This window comes from Phoenix dactylifera, chromosome 1, assembly GCF_051530095.1.
Source record: "Phoenix dactylifera cultivar Ajwa chromosome 1, Ajwa_hap1_PhDact_Kaust_v1.1, whole genome shotgun sequence".
Taxonomy (NCBI): domain Eukaryota; kingdom Viridiplantae; phylum Streptophyta; class Magnoliopsida; order Arecales; family Arecaceae; genus Phoenix; species Phoenix dactylifera.
Window position 1 is genome coordinate 11498387 of NC_143190.1, and position 20516 is coordinate 11518902.

The following is a 20516-nucleotide window of genomic DNA, read 5'->3' on the forward strand; positions in this document are numbered from 1 at the left end:
TTTAAGAGAAGAAATTGATATAAACTTATCGCACATCATGAAATCTTAAATAATAATAGCCTCATGCTACTCGAGCTGCTTTCAGCTTGCTGACTTTAGATAACATCTACTTAAGTGAGTGGCCCGGCAAGACCTCGGATCACCGATCATCGATCTAACGGCTAATCCAGAGCGGATTATAACTAAAAATATTCAAAAAAATATGTATAACGATTTATAAAATTTATGAAAATTATTTATTAATTGCAGTATAAATAAAAAAATCTTGATTCAATCAGTTTTTAAATGATTTAAGTGTGGCTGTATATAGTATAGGAAAAATATAAAGTTTGTTATTTTCTTTTTAGACAAGAAAGCATTAAGAGTATCCAAATAAATGAAGTAGGTATATATTTAATTTTGCACCAAAGAGGAAAGGAATTGACTATTTTTTATCAAAAAGAATTGATTATTAACTTAGTGAAAAAATATCATCTTTAGGAAAATATAATAAAGATTTTGTTGCTTGATAAACTTTCAAGAATTAGTACTTACTTGGCAGCTGAGAGATAGCTATGAAATCCTCAATCTACTCAAGCACAAATTTGAAAATGTTTTAGAACATTTTAAAGCAAGTCGATTCACCCCTCGTGCACCCAATAGGTTCAGCAAGTTTCGTCGAAAACTGGCAGGTTGGACGGTTCTAAGCTGGTTGAATCGTATTTCTGGTTTTATGTGGAAACTAGATCAGCCAGGGGTCTGATTTTCGGTTTCCTTTCAGATTGGCCAGTCCTCTCCGATTTTATAACAGTTATTCTGCAATAAAATGTTAGCTTAGGAATTATGAAGCTTTTATGCCTACATTTTCTACATCCAAGCATACCTCAACCTGGGTGCAGCTTATGTTATCCTAATTTCAATCGAAAAAATATATTTCAAATTTGGCTCAATTGGTCATCTGCAAGTGCCAATTGATTCAGTTGACAAGAGGTGTTGTTGACATAGGTTCAATCTCTGTCTTTACCATGCTGCATACTCTCATCCCCCTCTCTCTTAAAAAGGGAAAAGAAAAGACCATGACAACTCAGTTGATTCACATTACAAACAATGCTCAAGTAGCCAACTTTATAGATCAACTTCTTTATATAACAAGTAAACATAAAATAGAAGGTACAAAATGTCTAGTATTATAAAAAACAGAACACTTCTTTAAACATATATAAATTAGAATTTAGTAGGTTTCAGTACTTTAGATCAAAACAAAACATCCAATATGCCACTAAAAAGTTTATCTATTTTTTATATCATTTAAACCGTACATTACAAACTTCTAGATTTTTATTTTTATTTTTATCAATCTTTTACTAAGTAGAGCATGACCAAAATGTATATCTTCAATTCAAATGTCCAGTTATTGAAATTATAATAATCAAATGTTTAATCAAAGGCTCAACATATAGCATGCTAATTTGTTCACGAAAGCCGTACTGGTGACTTTGCCAAGTGACATCTTTACCTGCATAAGCTCCTAGCTTAAAACAAATATACTAAGAAAAAAAGGTATAAATTCTATTATCGTAGGTTTTAGTTAAAAGAAAAATAGTGAACTTCTGAAAGTAGAATAACAAAACACTGTAGCATCCAACAACTTCACATAGGATAAAACTCAACATGTTGAGCATCAATGCAGAAACTCCTTGACATGCCAGTTATGGATACAATAGCTTAGCACCGAAAACTTCATCTCATACATTAGGTACTGGTAATTGGGATTATAGGATTAGTACATGTTCAACACTATAGGTGATATACAAAGGCTAAGCATCATCATTTTAAAAGAAATACTTAGAAAGCAAGGACTTGGTAGCAGATGACTTCTCACCCAACCAATGTTGCATATGGACCCCAATAGCATCCAAATACAGCGCGCTCCTACCATGGAATCCAACCACCTTCCCTTTTGTAGTAGCAGACGTGAAATGGGTTCCTACCTCCTCCCCAAACGGTCCATACTTTCCCCTAGTTGTGCAGAATGTAAGTGATTTTATGACTGTTGGCCTCTCATCTCGGTTAATGGTGGCGTAGTATCCACTCACGCAATTCAGAACCTCATGGGGGTAGTCAAATTTGATCTGCAATAATAACCAAAATGAGTTCTTTTTTGCAAGAAAAACTGTCTACAGTTGTGCACGTTTGTGTGCAAAATATTAATAAATGTGCCCTTTTTTCTCTTTTTTCCCCATTTCTCATAGCTAAGGGTTCTGCACATTACCCTGTGAGTGGTCTCTCCACTACCACCATGTCTTGTAGACCAAACAGACTGCCCGCTCCGATCATACTCTATCTGTATGGAGTTTATGACTTCTCCCCATGTGATATATAACTGTTTGATTCCAGAGTAAACTCCATCATCCCATGGTTTACCTCCATCTCCACCCCAGGGTCCTGGTCCAATTGGAACTGGCTCTTTTGTAACACCATATGTAACCTGAAAGAGATCGTAATCAGAAAAAAATTTTAGATCTTCAGCATTACATTTCGATTTTCTGAAACCAGGTTTTTTAACTTTTTATATGAAAAAGGAGAATAGACTTGATTTGTTTGACTTATAGACGCTACTACACTAGATTTGCTACTTCCAATCAAAGATGCAAGTCCTAGAAGTTAATCTGCCACACCAATCATTCACATCATAATACAAGAGAAGGGAAAGATGGATGGAAAAAAACTATCTAATAATAATAAGTTTATTCTTTGTATAAGGAAAATAAAAAGTTATTCCTATTCATTTTCATTCTGTATGGAAGTATATCAAACGATACGGGCCCGTGCCATGCCGGGCCGGGCTCGTACATGACATAGCAGAGATGAGGGAGAGAGGAAAAGAGAGAGAGAGAGGGAGGGAGGCCGGGGTCGAAGGCTGACGACGACCCAGGCAGGAGGCGGAGGAAACTTCTGCAGTTGAAAAAACAGAGCGAGTGCCCGATTTCATTCGAAACAGGGGTCCGACCTCCTCTTTTTTATTTTGTGATGTTTAAGTGAAGTCGGAAAGAAATTTGCCGACTTCACTTAAACATGGCACAATAAAAAAAAAAAATAGCCGGACCCCTATTTCGAATGAAATAGGGGATCCACCTTGTTTTTCGACCTTGGAGCCCAAAGGAGCATCCTCTGCACGGCTCGCCGGCCTCCGCCTCCCTCTCTCTTCCTTCCTCTCCTTCTCCCTCGCTTCCCCGTTCGCTCTCTCTTTTTCTCTCTTTTCTTTTCCTTCTCCCCCTCCAACAACGGATTTTGTTTCCGCTGCTGGAACCGTGCCGGTCAGCTGTTGGGGCAGCTTGAAACAGCCGGAACCGCCTGGTTCAGGACGATTCTGCTGACCCTAATCAAAAGTATATCAATATGTACAACAGTTTTTTTTTTCTTTTACTTCCTGGTTTATAAACAAGAAAAACAGTTTCAGCCCCTACCCAACTGATTAAGGTAATTAATTGAAGTCATATATAGGGCTAGAACCCAAGTTACTGGTGCCCAACTACCAGTGACTTTACTAATTGACCTAGTTGGCGCCTAATGTACTACAGTGGTTTTGAGACCTCCCTTTAACAATAGGAATCAAATAAACTATCCCTTGACAAAAATAACTGATTAATGAAGTGAAAGAGTTTTAGCTTTAAGGAAGAGTGAAATATCAGAAGAAGACTCAAGTAAACAGAACTGTCTTTCCTGAGTTGTTGCAAGTGCATGAATGAATTATATGAAACATATGCGAAGAGAAAAATCATTCTTTTTTTGACAGAAGCTACGTCATGGAAAATAACCCCTTCCCTATGTTCAGAATTGTGAATGCCATATCTTGAAGAAAATAGCAAATGATTTACAAGCTGCATTGGCAAATAAAGAAAACTTAAGAGGCTCTGGGTACCCTTTAATGTGAAGGGGAAACATACAGAGCAAATCTGATACACTAAACAGAAAATAAAAAGAGGGTACATGACTCCTTATCAATCTTAAGCTGATTAATTGTTAGTGAATGATTCCATTCTACACTAAACACAAAATTGTAGAGGGTACATTGACTCCTTTTCAATGTTGAGCTGATTAATTGTTATTGAATGATTCCCTTTTTTGTATAAATTTATATACACAGACACAAAATGATATAAAAACTAATGAGCCAAAAGCAAAGCCATGAGAAATCCAAACAGATCATACAACTCCCCTAATTCATCCCTTAGATTCTATTTGATCTTACCTATTCTTTCCCTTTGCTCCTTTCATTGACTGAGAACAAGGCAGAAGAGACAAGGCATTTTCTGGGTTACAAAACCTTACATAACAAATCAACTAATAATCATTCTGTCTAGAATCATGAGAATGAGTTCCTTTCCCTAATGTCCCTTTCCCTAATCATTCTGCCAAGATCGCCTGATCCCCATCTTCCTCAATACCCATTTGCCGATCCAATGAACCAGTGAGCCCCAAGTCATCTCCAACCGCTGATCTCCCCCTTTTCCAACCTTAATTATTTCTCATATGCCGTCAACCCCCAATTCTGAACAAAGCTCCTGCCTATTCCCAGCAGGTCACTACAAACACCTGTCAGTTACTATTCTGAATATCTTTAGCTGCATCAATTCTTTCAATAGTACATCCCAAGAGGAATGGCATGAATTAACCACAAAAGTGTCACATTAAATTCGAAACGTCACATAGGCTTCTTTCTTCTTTGATATCTCTTTGCATGAAGATTTTACTGTAATTCATCTCCATCATGGAAACAAGAACTCATATCCAACTTTAAGTTCAAAGTTCTCTCTGTGAAAGTGAATAATTACTCTATTGATATTTATAAACCTCTTCCCTTCGAAAATGATGTTTATAAACCACTTGGTCTCAGGCTTAGGGGTTCTAAAGCATAAAGATTTTTTGGAAATGAATACAAGGAACCTTCACCTTAGCTGACAAAACCCTAACACATTTATATGACAATCAGCTTTATGGATCAAAGCATGATCCATCAGATCATAGCCTGAAAGGGGAAGAAAGTGACAAACGAAACCTAATTGGAAACCAATAAGCAAGGAAGAAGAAATAACAAAATAAAACAATAAGAGAGAAATGTTCCAGAAGAATCAATTAAACCTCCCAATATACAATGCCTTTGAAATATCTAGCATTTTCCTAGCACACCTTGAAGGACATTTTAATGCAACTGATTTAGATGAATTGTGGTAGAGGTTTTGGCTGTCAATAGTGAGTTGCTAGAATAAGGCAATCCCCCAAAATGGCATGATGCCAATGAAAAGCATATGTGTCGATCTCATGCAGCTGTCCAGCATCTCGTGAGGTTCCAGGGCAAAGACAATCTAAGCTCTTACACCATGACAGAGTTGAATAAAATGTTAAATGCAACATAGGATCTCGTCAACCATTGGTCTAGATATATATGCATGTGTATTTAAAGGTTTTGCCACCAACATGATGAAGATAACACATCATAAAACATAAGAAATACTATGAAGATTATTTATGACTGTACAATTCATTAAAAGGATAAAAGAGTTCCAATGGTTCATTAGATGTAGAAACCCTCAGTTCATTCAACCATTTAGGATGTCAGTCTGCTCGTGATTAAGCGCATAGCACACAAGCATGTGCTAACATATATTAGCATATAAATTGATATGTGCCGGAATATACAGCGCATGGTATGCTGTACCGGTCAGTACCGGTCGGTACCAGGCGTATCGTACTGGTACCGGTGGGTACTAATACCGGTATGCCAGGCGTACCACGTATCATACCGTACTGACACTCAGTACGCCTATCTAGTGCGGCATCGGTACGGGGTCCGGTACCGGTATGGCGAATTTTGGTACAGTGAGTTTTAATAAGAGGTGCCAGCGTCCAACATTTTCGTTTTCTTGAATTAAAAGCCTCATACAATTATGCGTATGTTGCTTATGTAATGAACAAGCATGAAACAACAACTTGAATTACAATATCATTGTAACCACAGAATATAAGCTTATTGAATTTAACCATCACAAACCATTAGTGATATGTTTATTCTACCTTTCCAAACACCAGGTTATCAAATGGTTATCAAAAATTTTACTTCTAAAATAGTATAAAATGAACCTCATAAGTCTACTTTGAGCCTCCTAAGACATAAGTAAACAATCAACATATTTCAAGGTTGAGTGATAATAAAGATTTCAGAGACTGCTTACCTCTTCTCCAATTCCCCTTGTTGCAGGGGCTAGTTTATTAGACCATCGAGGATTATTCAGCTCACTGATTTCCATATCATTTCCAGTTTTTGAATCAGAAGCTGCATTTTGGGGTAATGACACCTTTCCTTCAAGGACATGAACTCCAATGCTGTCTATGTACCATCCACTTCTACCATGAAATCCTACAACCATTGCATCTGCCAAGCCAGAAGAGAAGAACATACCTTGCTCATCTCCAAATGGTCCATACTTCCTCTTCGTCGTGTGAAATGTGAGTGATTTTATCGCAGTTGGTCCCATAAACATTGCAGTTCCAAAGTAACCAGTTATATAGGTCAAAATCTCAAATGGAAAATCAAATACTATCTGCAAAAAAAAGTGATAAAGTTAATTCCCAATCTAATTAGTTTAAAAAAACATCTACTCCTAAAAGCTTTCAACCAACCTTGTCAGTTCTAATGCCTCCACTTCCCCCGTGCTTGTTTCCCCATACTGACCGCCCATTTTTATCATAAAGAACCTTAATTGAAGTAATTCCTGCATTACGTGATATATTGATCTGTCTAACTCCTGTATGTATACCATCATCAAATATGGTTCCACCACTTCCACCCCAGGGACCATATGATATAGGACCTCCTGGGAATGAGGATCCTCTCTCTGCAGTATAGCTAGGAAAGGATACGGCCTGCAAGAGTGAAGTTCATTACTTTATATATATATATATTAAATTTAATTTATATCAAGAAAAAAGGTTTGGTAGTCACACGACATCATTACATTTGCTACCATTGGAATTGTTCTATAAAATATCAGCTGGATCTATCTTATTCCACGTAGAAGTTAGAATATTGGTTGCTTCATTTATAAAAGCCGTGAATTATGCCATTATTTTTGCTCTTAAATTTTTGTTGTTCATTGTTAAGTGCCGTTTTTGTTTCATGAGACCTATCAGGGACCTGCATCTGCTGACATGATTGTGCTAGAAGAGCATCCATGAAGATGACTTGGCTGTTGACAGGAGGAATATGAGCTATAGCTGAAAATAGTTTAAAGTCTAGGAAGACATTGTTCATGGACAGTCAGACTGGAATTTGATAATGGAGACCGCATTGGAATGAAAGCAGGGACATAATTTTACCACCACATGAGATTTCCTATACTATATTGCAGTGGACTCCATCCATGCAGAACTAAAACAATCTAACTATTCCTAATAATAAGGCACATCACCTGGTTGCCATTGAACTGAGTTTTAAAAACACTTCTGATTCATAAACAGCAGAGAGATATTCCATATTGGGCATATTAAGATAAGAACTACAAAACATACACTAGTTGCCTTATATTTATAAACAAACACGAGAAATACAAAATGTTGGATGGATAAGGGATTTTTATAAAGAAAAATTATTTTTATGAGAAATATAATCCAAACAGATAAAGAAAATATCTTCACTAGCTCAAGCAATTGAACGCTTCCTTTGGGAGAAATTTAAATTTCTGCCAAGACTTAAAAAAATGAACTATGGGATTTCAATCGATTCCAAGAGTAAATGTTTTCTGTTCAAGCCTAGAGCATTTTGTGTTTAGAAAGTACTACCTTGAGAAAACAATAACCTGGATAACTGAAAAGGTTGATTGAAAATCAGAGGAAGCTTTTTGGCAATTCAAATACCAATGCCAAAGGATGAACCCTATCTTTTCAGAGTCCCTAAAGTGGATGAAAAACTCTTGCATGGTTAAAATGATTCCATCAACATGACATTTCTGCCTGAATCATTCTTGAGTGAATGCTGCATAGATCTTTTGAATGTCCTCATCAGTTATGCGGCTGTTGGGCAAGATGAATGCTATAAATAGTGACAAGCCAAGATGCATACCTTGCAATATCATCAGAGAAACAAGGTAAGGAGTAAAAGGAAACCTATCTGTACTGAACAACTCAATCAATCCAATTAGCTATATTTTCTTCCCATGGTTCATTACATTAAACAACTGGATTCTTTGGGTTGGTTTTATTAATCTATATGGCTATTGTCTTGCAAATTCAGGATGACTTGATTAGTTTATTTAATAGCTGGGCACATGGTTGTTGACACAAAAGTGTAGCAAAGGAATCAGAGGATTGGAAAGGAGGTGGTATGCACACGGGAGATCTTCCACCATGTTCTAAATGCTGTGCAATCCAACACGTTTTGCATGACCAGTGTGACTATAGTAGAACAGATGTTGGAATATCTACAAAATATATAACTCATAACAACTGTTCTAATTTCTAACAATTTTGGGCCACCCCATGTTATGTTATGTATAGTATAAATACGTATGCTTTAAGACTACAATACTAAGGTTACCTTGTCTGTTGGCTTGCTTGGTTCTGATCCTTGCCTATAATTAACAGTTCAATGTATTTGGTATGACAAAGGGCTGAAAATATTTTTTCATTGATCGATGCATTTAGCATAAGTTTGTTTAAAATCAATTTTGAAGGTCATGAACATCAATAATTAGAAATAAAGCTACCCAATCTGGATTAAGTTTAGTAGCTTGGGATTAAATGAGCATTTGACTTAGAATAAAATTTAATTTGATTTTAGATTTAATTAAAGCCATAGATTTTCTGTGGCATAACTTGAGAAATAAGCTTTTGCTTTAGCTAAACTATATATAATTTTGAGGTGCCTTAATTGGAGGCACTTAAATGTGTCAGATGGACCAAACAAACTCATATTGACCAAGCTGACTTGGCCTGGAAGGAATAAAGCAGAATCAGCAATATGAATATCTTTTTTTGTAAATTTTTTAATTTATATCTTTGCTTTAAGGGTTTGGATTAATTTTGACTAAATCAGTCATTTATATTAATCTGGTCAATTTAGTCCTACACAAAGGAGAATGATCAAGTTTATGAAAACTAAATGAAGTTCGTTCCTTCCTTTTCTCTACCATCATTTTCCCTCCCCACCCTCTCCCTTTTTTCTAGGTTGATTGGATTCATCCTAGGCTCAAGGATTTCCCCTAGATCATATATAAAATCATCATGAGGTGATTTAACTTTGTTCTGGCTCAATCATGTGCAAATTGGTACAAGTCAAATTTTCTTCTATTGTTCGAGTAAGGTTTTGTGTTAAAAATTATGTTATCTATGTTGTTGAGAGTAAGTTGGCCAAAGGCCTCATCCAGCCACCTGAATTGCGTCCTACAATAACTCACAGGTCCTAATTTTTATTAGATATTTTCGTTCATCCACATCTAATCAATGACACTTATAGATGTGGATTGGCTTTGCAATCTAAAGAGCTTCCATGGCAGCTAGGAGTGCAGACTTAAGCATGTAACAGTAAAATTGTAAAGCTCAAAAAGCAGCAATATATCAGGATTACAAGCACATATACATATAGTAAGGGTCATACATGCTTTTGTACTCATATAATGTTTATGCCAACTTAGTTGATATTATGTTATAGCAGTATGTATCATCAGGTCTGTAATCACATACCCTATTTTTCAGCTCGACATCTCTGAATCCCTGAGTGAGTGACCCTTCCCTCGTATAATTGTTGGATAGAATCATGTAGTCGTCCCCCCTTTCTCTGACTGCTAGTACTATGTCATATCCTTTACTAATGGTTCCGTCCACAGCATTATAACCATATCTTCCATTCCAGTTTGGAGTTAGACTTTGTGATGGAACCAAAGCTTTTGACGGATTTGAACTTCGCAGTTGTTTCAAATAAAATCCAATGGAGTCAAGATACCAGCCTGAACGTCCATGAAAACCAACAATCTTGCCACCACTCATTGGGAATGAGAAGCGCATTCCCTGTTCAAAGCCAAAAGGTCCATACTTCGCTTGATTGCTCTCGAATGTCAGTGATCTTATAAGGGGGCTCCCACTTGAGAGTGATCCAAAGTAACCGCTTACTGAAGTGAGGATTTCATGTGGATGGTCAAGCTTTACCTGTGAGTCATGGAACATTATTACACGGTTAGCTAGAGATCTTTAGTGGCTGCATTCCACCAGGCTAGCATATCATGGAGTAGAATTTTAGTTTGTACCCTAGGTGGTTGACTCATAAAAAAACAGATTACGGATTTTTATACTGCTTAGGTATGCTTCTAATTTGCTCATTTCTTAGCATCATTGCAGGGATTGTTGTCTTCCAATCTTCCTCTGAATCTTATTAGTGAACAAGCTCATCAGCTTTCACTATGGTCAGATGGAAACGGATTTCATGTTTAATCACATCTTGAAGAGCTCAAAGAATATGCTAAATTGAAGATTACCAACTAGTGACACTTAAATTTGATAAGTACGTGAAAGTAGAGATATTTCCATAAACATAAGCTAAGTTTCTCTTCATGGCCTTATGAACTATAGAAATTTGCAGAAGCACATGCACAGGATGGAAGATGTAAGTTTAGTATTAGCATTTTTGAAAAATGCAAGAGAAAAACTCTCTTAACCCTAGTGTACAAGCAAATATACCAAAAATCATGCTTCAGTAATTTTTGCACAAAACGAGAGGCCTTTTATCATTGGCAGTCCCTTTACACTAAAAGGAAGAGAAGGAAAAAAAAATGACCAAAGGAGAGTGCAAGTAAGTAGCTACTAAGGAAAGGTAAGAAAAGAAACTCTAAATGTATAATTCCCATATTAGGAAACCTATTTCTGAACATTTCTTAGTTTTATAAAAGTGTTGCTAGAGGTTGCATGTCTTTCCTGCACCATCTGCACTTCAAAAGGCAGACTAATTTGAATCAAATTTAGTTGAGGATCAAGTCTCATGTTTGGAAATGCACTCCCAGAATATACAACTAAAAGACCATCTTTATTATGCCGATAAAGTTATTGGAGATGAAGATGTTGAGGTGGATGTGTTAATTATAGAGTTAAAAATGAGATTGCAAAAATAAAAGCAATAAATGAGATAGTAATAAATATGATTCGCCCATGTAAGTAGGAGATTGCTCAGTAGGAGTCCTGAAAACAGGTCAAATGGTAACAATAGAGGGGAGGCTAAAGAACTTGGATTAAAATAGTGATAAAGGATTTAGAAACTGATGTTATTTCTATTATTTGAATACTCAAAAGAAACAAAATTATTAGAATTCATAAAGAAACGATATTCAAAAGAATATGATGTTGCCTGTATGTTATGTACAGAATGTTGCTTGATATGAAGGATAATTCAAACTTCAAAGGATTGGTAATCCTAAGGAATTGGCTTGGACGGTTAACTCAAAAATCTGATTAACTCTTGACTTAGCAAGTAAGTAACAAAAAAAGTACTAGACTTAATGTGGCATTTATCATTTTAACAAAATGAATCATGTTCAAATACTCTTGTTTAATAAAGACTTAAAAGACTTTTATATGAATACTCATATCATCCATATTAAATTGGATCTTAGATTAATGCAATCTGAGGATAATCGCTATACCTCTGAATCAAGAACATTACAATATATAATAATATAAACCTTTGGTATAACAATTTTACAAATGTGTATGACAACTTTTGCTTGTAGTTGTAATGAGACCCATAAAGGGCATATCTTATATTTGCTATCATGGCATTGGTAGAGAACTTTAGAACCAAGATTTTAGAAACTAAAACCTACATGTATAATAAATGGAGTTGTGTTTATCCTACAAGGTGTGAATCATGTATTAAGGAAAGATTTATCAGCTAGACAACTAATTCTATAAAGGTGAATTTTCAGTAGGAGCACCAAAATTTGTTTTCAGTATTCTCCATCTTAGTAGCAAATATCTTCCACCAGGGTGGCACACCAACTTCAGAATCTCTCCTGAAACTTGCCGATGCACCCATTTCCTAAATGCTTCCTTATTCAAAACGTTTTAGAAGAGTATCTATTGGTCGTCATAGTCAAAAAATTTCATAATTTTACAAGTATGCTAATTTCCCCTACCAATTGATTTAGTCTTAATTATTCTACTTACCTTGTCTGTTTTGGTACCACCATTGCCACCATGCTTCTCTGACCAAACTGAGCTCCCTTTTTTGTCATACTCAATTCGTATGGAATCAATTGCAGCTCCATGAACGACCACCACCTGCCTTATCGTCGTGTACACCCCATCATCCCATGGGCTTCCTCCTTCCCCTCCCCATGGTCCCACCAATATGGGGCTCTTCTCATTTCCATTCGAAAAGCTCTATTCACACAACAGACATTATTATTACTTAATTTCATCCGCAAACAAAAGAATTCAAACTATACTACTACTTTGCAGCTACTTCAAATATATAAATTTACCATTTTTACACAATACAGGACGATCTCGATTTCGCGAACTCCTACCTTTTCTTGAGCTCAAAGAAGTTGTAGCTAATGGAATGCAGGGGTGGTTTTTATAACAATCGGTCAAGACGATAGTTTTTGAGAAATTTAGTGAGCAAACAATAAAATAAAAAAAACATTATTCGCAGTCGCACTCAACATTTGAAAAACTCATCGAATTCGATACCTATGGCAAGATCGCACTAAAAAAAGAACCCTCTTTTCAAGATTACTTTTCTTGCATTGACGATGAAAATTAAAAGAAGTACCTTTCTTTCCCCAGCGCACTAAGAAGTATTAATTCGAGCGAGTAACCTTTCTGGAAAATTCGGCAAAGTTGAGAAACACCAAAAATTAAAGAAACGTGCCTTTTCCTATCCTTTCTCCAATCCTTTCGAACATGGAAGCCACCAGCCGGCGCCACCGCCAGCAATCCCTCTCTTTCTTCTTCTCCTTCTCCTTCTCCTATCCCTCACAGTGACTGGAACCACAAGGGGCCGGAGCGAGGGCCGCCGGGATCCCTCTGGCGGCCATAGGGGACGCGCCGGCGGCCGCAGAAGTCCGGATGGGGGCCGTCGCTGCCCCGTGTGTGAGACGGAAACTCGAAACAGGGGCTAGAGGCGGAGGAGGGAATCGGGTGGGGCCGGGGGAAGAAAGAAAGCCGTTATTTTGTAGTAAAAAAAAAAAGGGTAGGGATTAGATGCGGTTGGGCCTTCCGTCCCATTAAATACAGTGTCCACCGGCACATGCTTATTCACACTTTTTCTTTCCTTTTTTTTTTGGTTTTTGGGTACAACAACTGAACATCCAACTCAAAAATAGGTACAGTCAATAAAATCATAAGTAAGAAAATAGCCTAAAGATGAAGGAGAAACCTCCTGATGCATTCAGAAGACCTCTCCGAAGTGCCGAGCAGCATAAGTAGTAACCTAGTTTGCAGCTCTATACGTCTTTCGGTGACATGCACAGCCTGAAAGGTACTGCACTCCTTCACCAGCCGATGGATATCACGTCACAAGAACTTTACAAGCTAAATCAAGTATATCTAGCTTGGGCGCTTGAGAAATGTAGCAACCGTTACATTTGCCAGAGTTTCTCTATTTAGAACCAGTTTGAATGATTGGACTGAAAATTCTAGACGATTTGTAAATTAGGCCGGTACAACCAACAAAATCATAATATTATAGGCTGGGCTAGGCCTATATTCATAACTATCTGGGAGTAGATTTTTTTTTTCTTCTCTCAATGAGATTCGGACTGGCACACTCCAAAGCTACTCCTAACCCAACTTGTAATCCTATGATTTTATTAGTTGTATTGGACGAACCCACAAATCTTATAGAAGTTTCAGCCCAATCATCCAAACAGGCCTTTAGCCTAATTTGACTGTGTTTTATTTCCAACCCAAGCTGCTTCGATTCGAAAAACAAATAAAGGTAATATTATTTTACTTCTCAAGAAGAAAAAAATTCTACAACAGTATATAAACCATTATATCATCATGATATATCAACTGCTATGATTTCAAAATATCACCGGACATTTCTTGATGATAAGAAGCATTGATTTGGGCATGTTTCAGATGACATCTTCTTCGTCCCGGGAGCCACCGACGGCAACCCCAATGTTCTCCAGCCAGTATGGGGAGATGGAGGAGGGACTGGAAGGGGTTGGGAGTTTTATACAAAGAAGACAGGTACTTAGATATAATAATAACATCCAATAGGGACTTGCAAGCAATAACTCCATTGCAATTAGAAGTCAAAACATGAGATGCCGCTGTTATTACTTACATTTGACCGCCCAAAATAATATTAGTATTCTCACAGGGTTCGGGCCGTTGGCCTCGACGAATAATTATTTGGATTCATGAATTTGTATATTTACTCCCGTTTTCTTGTTATGATTCTCATGTTCCTCTGACTCCCTAAAATTACATATCTTTGAAAATAACGGTAGGAGCACCGTCTTCCAAGATTGAACTTGGAATTTTATAATTAGACACAGCTTCCAGAAGAGGGATGCTAACCAAAAGGCCGAAACCTCATTGATCCAACTTTAGCTTAAAATTTGTGGTTCTGCATAGATATACAAAAATGAAGGCCAGCACGTGAGAGAGAGAAAGAGAGCAGTGCATGGATGCGGATGTAAGGTTCTAAAATCCTAAGTTCTTTAATTTAATGATCTTGTTAAATGTGAGGATCTGTGCGGGCATGTGTTTAATCCCACATTGATTATTCGACGAGAAGATTTTGGGTACTTATACAAAATTGAGGAACTAAAAAAAAAAATTTCGGTTAGCCATTTTGGGCGAAGTCCTGAATTGTTACAAATGGTATCGAAGCGAACGAGGTCCATAGCCTATGTGGACTACGAGATACTACAACACGGATTCATGGAGGCTAACCACGTGTCGATCATGGTGCTTGTGATTAGATTTGAATAGATTGAATTGACGAGGATATCAAGGCTTGAATGAGGAGATTTTGTGAGAATCCATGCGGTGTCTATTTAGTCCCACATTGGTTATTCGCTGAGATCTTGGATATTTATACAGAATTAAGAAATCCAAAGAAATTCCTTCGAGCTAGTTTTTTGGGGTGAAGTCCTGGCATTTGTACTGATTCGGTGCTGGTATACAATACGAGTGGCATACCGACATTTAGTACGTCGAACCGGCTATGTACCGTACAATATCGACATAATAATAGAGTAGCACTGGGATAAGCCTGGTATTGACATGGCATATTTTGGGTTTAGTATTAGCACAGATGTGTGTCTGAAAAAGAGAGAGAGAAGGGGGGGGGGGGAATCGGCAGCTGATAGCTGATATATACCTAGCTGAGAGAACTAGGATCCAGCACTTCCAAAACATGATCCTTTTGACTTTATTAATCAGCATTTACAACAAAAGCTGCAAACAAGTTCATAATATTCTCCTTCTAATTCCAGGACACACATTAAAGGTAAGCACTCCTCGTATATACATTTGATATTGCTCACAAATTAAAGCGAAAACCGCCCATGAAGATGATATATATGAGCTAACTCGGCCCCAAGTAAACCCCAATTGCATCAAGGAGGTTTCGTGAGCGTCCAAAGAAGCCCAAAAATTTACCGGCTGCCAGTGGAATGGAGATTGGAGAATGTGGTTCCCTGCTGCTCGCCATACGGTCCATATGTCCTATTGGTGCTGGTGACGAAAGTATGTGATCTTATCATGTTTGGCATGTCCCGGAAGGGACCATAATAACCGCATATATAGGTAAGGAATTCCCCTTCCTCGAAGGTAACCTACAAAATATCAATTAATTAAATCAAAATAAAACTCAGAATATTGAAATTAATCATCTCTATTATTAACATTGAACCAGCCATTTTACCACAAACGTTTATATCAAATTATTACATGGAAAACCACATTGGCATTTTTTTTTTTGGAAGATATATACTTAATGAGTGCAGCCATGCTATTGCATAGTGAGATTTTTTTGAAATAAACACATCCATACGTTGCATAATTTTGCAACACTTTGTTACTCCTCATGTTCCTGGTTCTATGAAATTCCTATCTAAACTCTACTTGAGATTGTGGAATCTGGATCTATGGAGTTCTCTAATGACATTGTTAGGGAAATTGGCTATCAGTTTGCATGGGCAAATAAAATTTCTAAGAGAGTTGAAAGGAATCTCATAGCTTTTCACGTGTTAAATTTTTATTTATGAGCCCTGGAACTTCGTTAAAATCCGATATGAAATCACAGTTGATTGGTTCTGACTTCTTTTCCCATTTTTCTTGGAAAAATATCTAAAAACAGATTCCATGAAGGTGCATACAGCGTTTAACAAAGAAGAATGTGCCCCCTGGTGATCACACGCCTCTGCCTGCTTACCAGAAAGTCTGGGTACAAGTCTTGGGTGATGAGTTCTGCCTTCCTTGCATCAAAAATAAAGTATTTGGAGGCGGGTGGATGCAAACTTGGCTTTTGGTCTCCTAATTTGGGGTCAATATCTCTCTGGTGCTTCCCTGAAAACTCCTAATTTATAGCTTTTGGGAGAGAGAAAACATTCTCCAATGGTAAACAGGGATAGAGAAGAAGAAGAAGACAAAGTTGCAGTAGTTACATCATTGGAGTCCCCGCCGTTGCCCCCATACCGGGGAGTCCATGCAATCTTCCCGTTGTTCTCATACGTAATTTGAATAGCATCAATGGTGGCCTTGGCAAGAATTCTGATATCCCGCAGGTTGGCGGCAGTTCCCATGTCCCACTCCCCGCCTCCTCCGGTCCCTCTCTACTTTTCCATCTTGACTGCTAAAATCATTTAATTGATTAAGAGCTTGATTAATTTGTAATTGATTGTACCAAATTTAGTTAGCCTTACCTAATTTTATCTTGATTAATTTATGATTGATTATGCCAAACTTAGCCAACCTTATTATAGACAATTCTGTCGGCCTGTGCCCAAAGAATACATGCAAGAACTACACCAACCAAGACTAGGTGCTTGAACCATAACTTCGGCAGCTCCGTCATCATTTGAAGCTGGGACTCCAGGTGTATTTTCCGGGATCCGAAGTCCCTCTCTTGAAGCCAGTAACCTGGATGGATGGGATGTGGAGGTATTTATTTTTGGAGAGGATTGAATGGAGATGGTGATTAGTTGCGGGTGGCTTGAATTGCTGTTTCTCTCGGGGCACATTTGTTTCGGTAACCCGAGCTTGGGGCTGCTTTTTCGCGACCCTTGAATCGTGGTGTGGGAGAATAAGATAATCTAGTGTCTTATCAATCCCACCATGTTCTCATCTAGGCTGCATCCACTATCTATCGATGAATGGGTATAGATACGGAGCTTTCCGCCAGCCTTAACTCCAACTTTGGTCTCTTTCAAACGGCACGAGATGCCAACTAGCTGAGCCAAGACTGATTGGCTCTACCAAAGTACCTCTCAAGTTTCAAATATAAAATTTTTTCTCTTAAAAAAGAGTATGACCGTACTTTATTTTCTTGCTTGTAGTTTGTTCAACTATATTTTGAATCATATTGTACGGTGCTACTTTTAGGACGTGGAAGTTATATCCTAGAGCCGGTCTACCAGCTCAATTATAGATCGGAACTATAGCATTCTGCCATGTAGAGCTACAGTACATAGAAAAACTAAAAAGAAATTGAAACAAACTTGTCGGCATTCCTTTCGGTAGATTCCCTTCAGCAGACATGACCTTGGCTGTAATCAGAGCCCTGACCCTCGGTGATATGCTACTGGGCGTATCCGGAACGATTCCAGGTTCTGTCGGCAGCGGTATTCCACCTGCATAGGATGGAGGAACCACCACACAAAAACGTAGATATTGATCCCGGAGTTGGAGCCCGAGATTGGAGCCTCGATCATTGGAGATATCCCGTTACATGCATCAATGATTCCAGGTTCCATCGGCAGTTGTATATCATCTACTCCGGGCGGGGCGAGATCAGTCGTCGGAGATGGCTTGTGGCTCACTGTTCTCGTGGATCGGTGAATGCGTAACGAGGGAGATGGGGATCAGGCGATATTGGCAGTAAAAGTAGGCCAATGCATTTGGGGGCCCAAGGTGAATGCACTAAGGGCTCGTTTGGTTCGTGGGAAGCATTTTCCCTCGTAGAAATATGATTCCTGGGAAACAAATTTCTACGAAGAGCATGCCTAGGAAAGTACTTTTGGCATATTTGGTTGACCATGGAAAAGTGACAAATTTCCAAAGTGCTTTTGTTTGGTTGGCCATCCACTTTCTTAGGAAAGTTATGTATAATTCCTATTATGCCCTTAATAAAAATTAGGTTTTTAATGCCTCTTTAATGCTTCTTTAATGCTGAAGAGACTTTTTGGAAAAAAGTAAAAATAAAGTGATTCCCGTCTCATGGGAAAGTAACTTTCCTATGGAAAAGTAGCATTGCGGCCGAACACACTTAATGGTGGCTAAATACAATGTCCAAAAGTCCCCCAAACTCTCCTCACTTAGGCCTTTATATAGGCCTTTACAATGCATGAAAGGGCGCCATGTGTTGCTGCAGTAAACATGATGGCAACCGCTGAGTACTTGCATTGGGTGGGCTGAAGAGATGGCATGGTTGCCATCCGGTTGCCAAGTGGTTTGGCCGGTGGTTCTTGGTGGTTTTCTGCGGTTGGCTGGCTATGGCGCTGCAGCAGCCCCTTGGCGGTGGTTTCTTATTGTTGGCTAGCGCTATACCCTACTGTGGCCTGCGCTTTGTGGCTATTGACTGGCGCTGGCATGGCACGCAGGCCAGAACCTTGGCACGTGCAGTCTGGTGGTCTGCGCGTGGGCGTGGGTTGGCTTGGTGCCGCCCGCTGTCTCCTGCGCTTGGCCGGTTGGCTTGGTCCGGCCGCTGTTGGTTGGGGCGCTAGGCATCTGGGCGCTTGCCTTGGGCGCGCCTGGTCGGGCAGCCCGCGCGCGGTCAAGAACCTCGCGCACACGCCCGTTTGCCGCGTGCTTGCTCTTCATGTGCGCCCCCGTTCCTTGGCGCGCGCGAGCGCGCCGGCCTAGGCTTCTGGCGCCAAGGTCGCACGCGGGCGGGGCCGCTTGCCGCGCATTTCTTCCTTGCGCGTGCGTGCGCCGGCCAGGGCCTGGGGCACCCTATCCGCGCGCGCGGGCTGTCTGCCGCTCACCTCTTCCCTGTGCACGTGCTCAGTCTACTGGCCGTGCGCCTGCTCCATGCGTGTGCGCGCGGGCTGGTAGTCGTGCGTTTGTTCCTTGCTTGGGCGTGCGCCGGCCAAGGCCTGAAAGGCTAAGGCCGCACGCGCTATGCGGTGACTTGTGGTGCCCGATTGGGTCGGGCACCCATGGCATTGGGCATGGCCATGCATGCCAAACCCCTGCGCGCGGCCTTTGGCCGGGCACGTAGGGTTGGTGCATGCCGAGCCCAATGCCAAGGGATCCGAATGACGCCCGCCAAGCCTGATGTGAGGTTCGGCTTGGTGTGGCAACAAGAAAAAGTGGCTAACCTCGATGGCCATCAAGTGGGCACTTGGCGAGGTTGGGCTTGGCTCGGCCTCCGCCTTGGCTCCTTGTTGTTGCTTGTCTTCCTTGGTTTGGCCGCCATCAAGGGAGGAATTTGAGGAAACCTCACCACTTGGCTGGGCTGCACCACCATCACACCCGCACATGGGGGACCACCCAAGTGTGTCACCGTCCTTGCCTTGGAGCGAGATGGAAAGGATTACATCCTTAGTGCGGCAGATTTTGCTTTTGGCAAGAAGAGTTAAGATATTTAATTCCCATGGAGCTCTTAGCTCGTTGAATTTGATCGATATATGAAGATATCCGGTATTCAAGGTACATTAGCCTGCCATCAGAAAGATAAGGACTTTAAATATATTTTTCTCTAACACATACCAAATCAAGGTAACAATCTTTCAACGTGCTCCTACCTTTCTCTTTGAGGTATATATGAAATACTAATAAGCTTATCCTAAAGCCGAATATTGGAATACATATCTCAAGATAATGCGAGGCGAATGCCGTATTAGAGACTCAAAAGTTATTTATTTTGGTTAGACTACTTAAAAGTGAAAAATTGTACTTATATGTATCTTCTAGAATTTTGGTTTGTGATTGAGGTTTCTTTTGTTTAAATGGCATGAATTGCTGGTATAATTTTTGTGGTTTGGCAGTACTTACACAAGTTTTCTTAATGCACCAAAAGGAAAACGTCTGCTCAATTATTTAGTTGTTTTTGGGCAAGAATATAGTTCAATATTACTGTCAACAAGACTTGGTATATAGTCTTGGAGAGCAAATGGGGGCCGAGGACAATACGAAAGCCATATAAAAGTTGGAATGATTAATTATATAGAAATCTTGTACTAAAAACTCGATCGGTTGCTGAAAGTTCGCTTGCCGCGTGTTTGTCAGCAGTGTGATATGGTGTTAGACTAGAGCCTAGAGGGATGGATAGAAATGCTCCAATAGGAGTCGATGTAGATATGGGATGG

General features: G+C 39.3%; 2 protein-coding genes across 4 annotated transcripts; both read right to left on the reverse strand.

The window, feature by feature from the left end:
- Positions 1-1634: 1634 nt before the first annotated feature.
- Positions 1635-13176, reverse strand: LOC103717797 (Mannose-binding lectin superfamily protein). 3 transcript variants are annotated; one of them, XM_088720881.2, is made up of 7 exons: positions 12896-13176; positions 12187-12402; positions 9718-10179; positions 6661-6903; positions 6213-6581; positions 2252-2467; positions 1635-2111 (listed from the first exon to the last, which is right to left on the reverse strand). In XM_088720881.2, the coding sequence occupies exons 3-7, from the start codon at positions 10036-10038 to the stop codon at positions 1812-1814; spliced, it is 1449 nt and encodes a 482-aa protein (XP_088577007.1). In that variant the 5' UTR covers positions 10039-10179; positions 12187-12402; positions 12896-13176; the 3' UTR covers positions 1635-1811. The 3 variants fall into 3 exon arrangements, with proteins under 3 accessions (XP_088577007.1, XP_038990480.1, XP_038990479.1); XM_039134552.3 differs by having other exon boundaries at positions 12797-13176; XM_039134551.3 differs by lacking the exon at positions 12896-13176 and adding an exon at positions 12504-12740.
- A 2465-nt stretch (positions 13177-15641) lies between these two features.
- On the reverse strand, positions 15642-16790 carry LOC108511672 (jacalin-related lectin 19-like). Its single transcript, XM_017845361.1, has 2 exons — positions 16653-16790; positions 15642-15821 (listed from the first exon to the last, which is right to left on the reverse strand). Exons 1-2 carry the CDS (start codon positions 16788-16790, stop codon positions 15642-15644), a joined length of 318 nt encoding a protein of 105 aa, XP_017700850.1.
- Positions 16791-20516: the final 3726 nt, after the last annotated feature.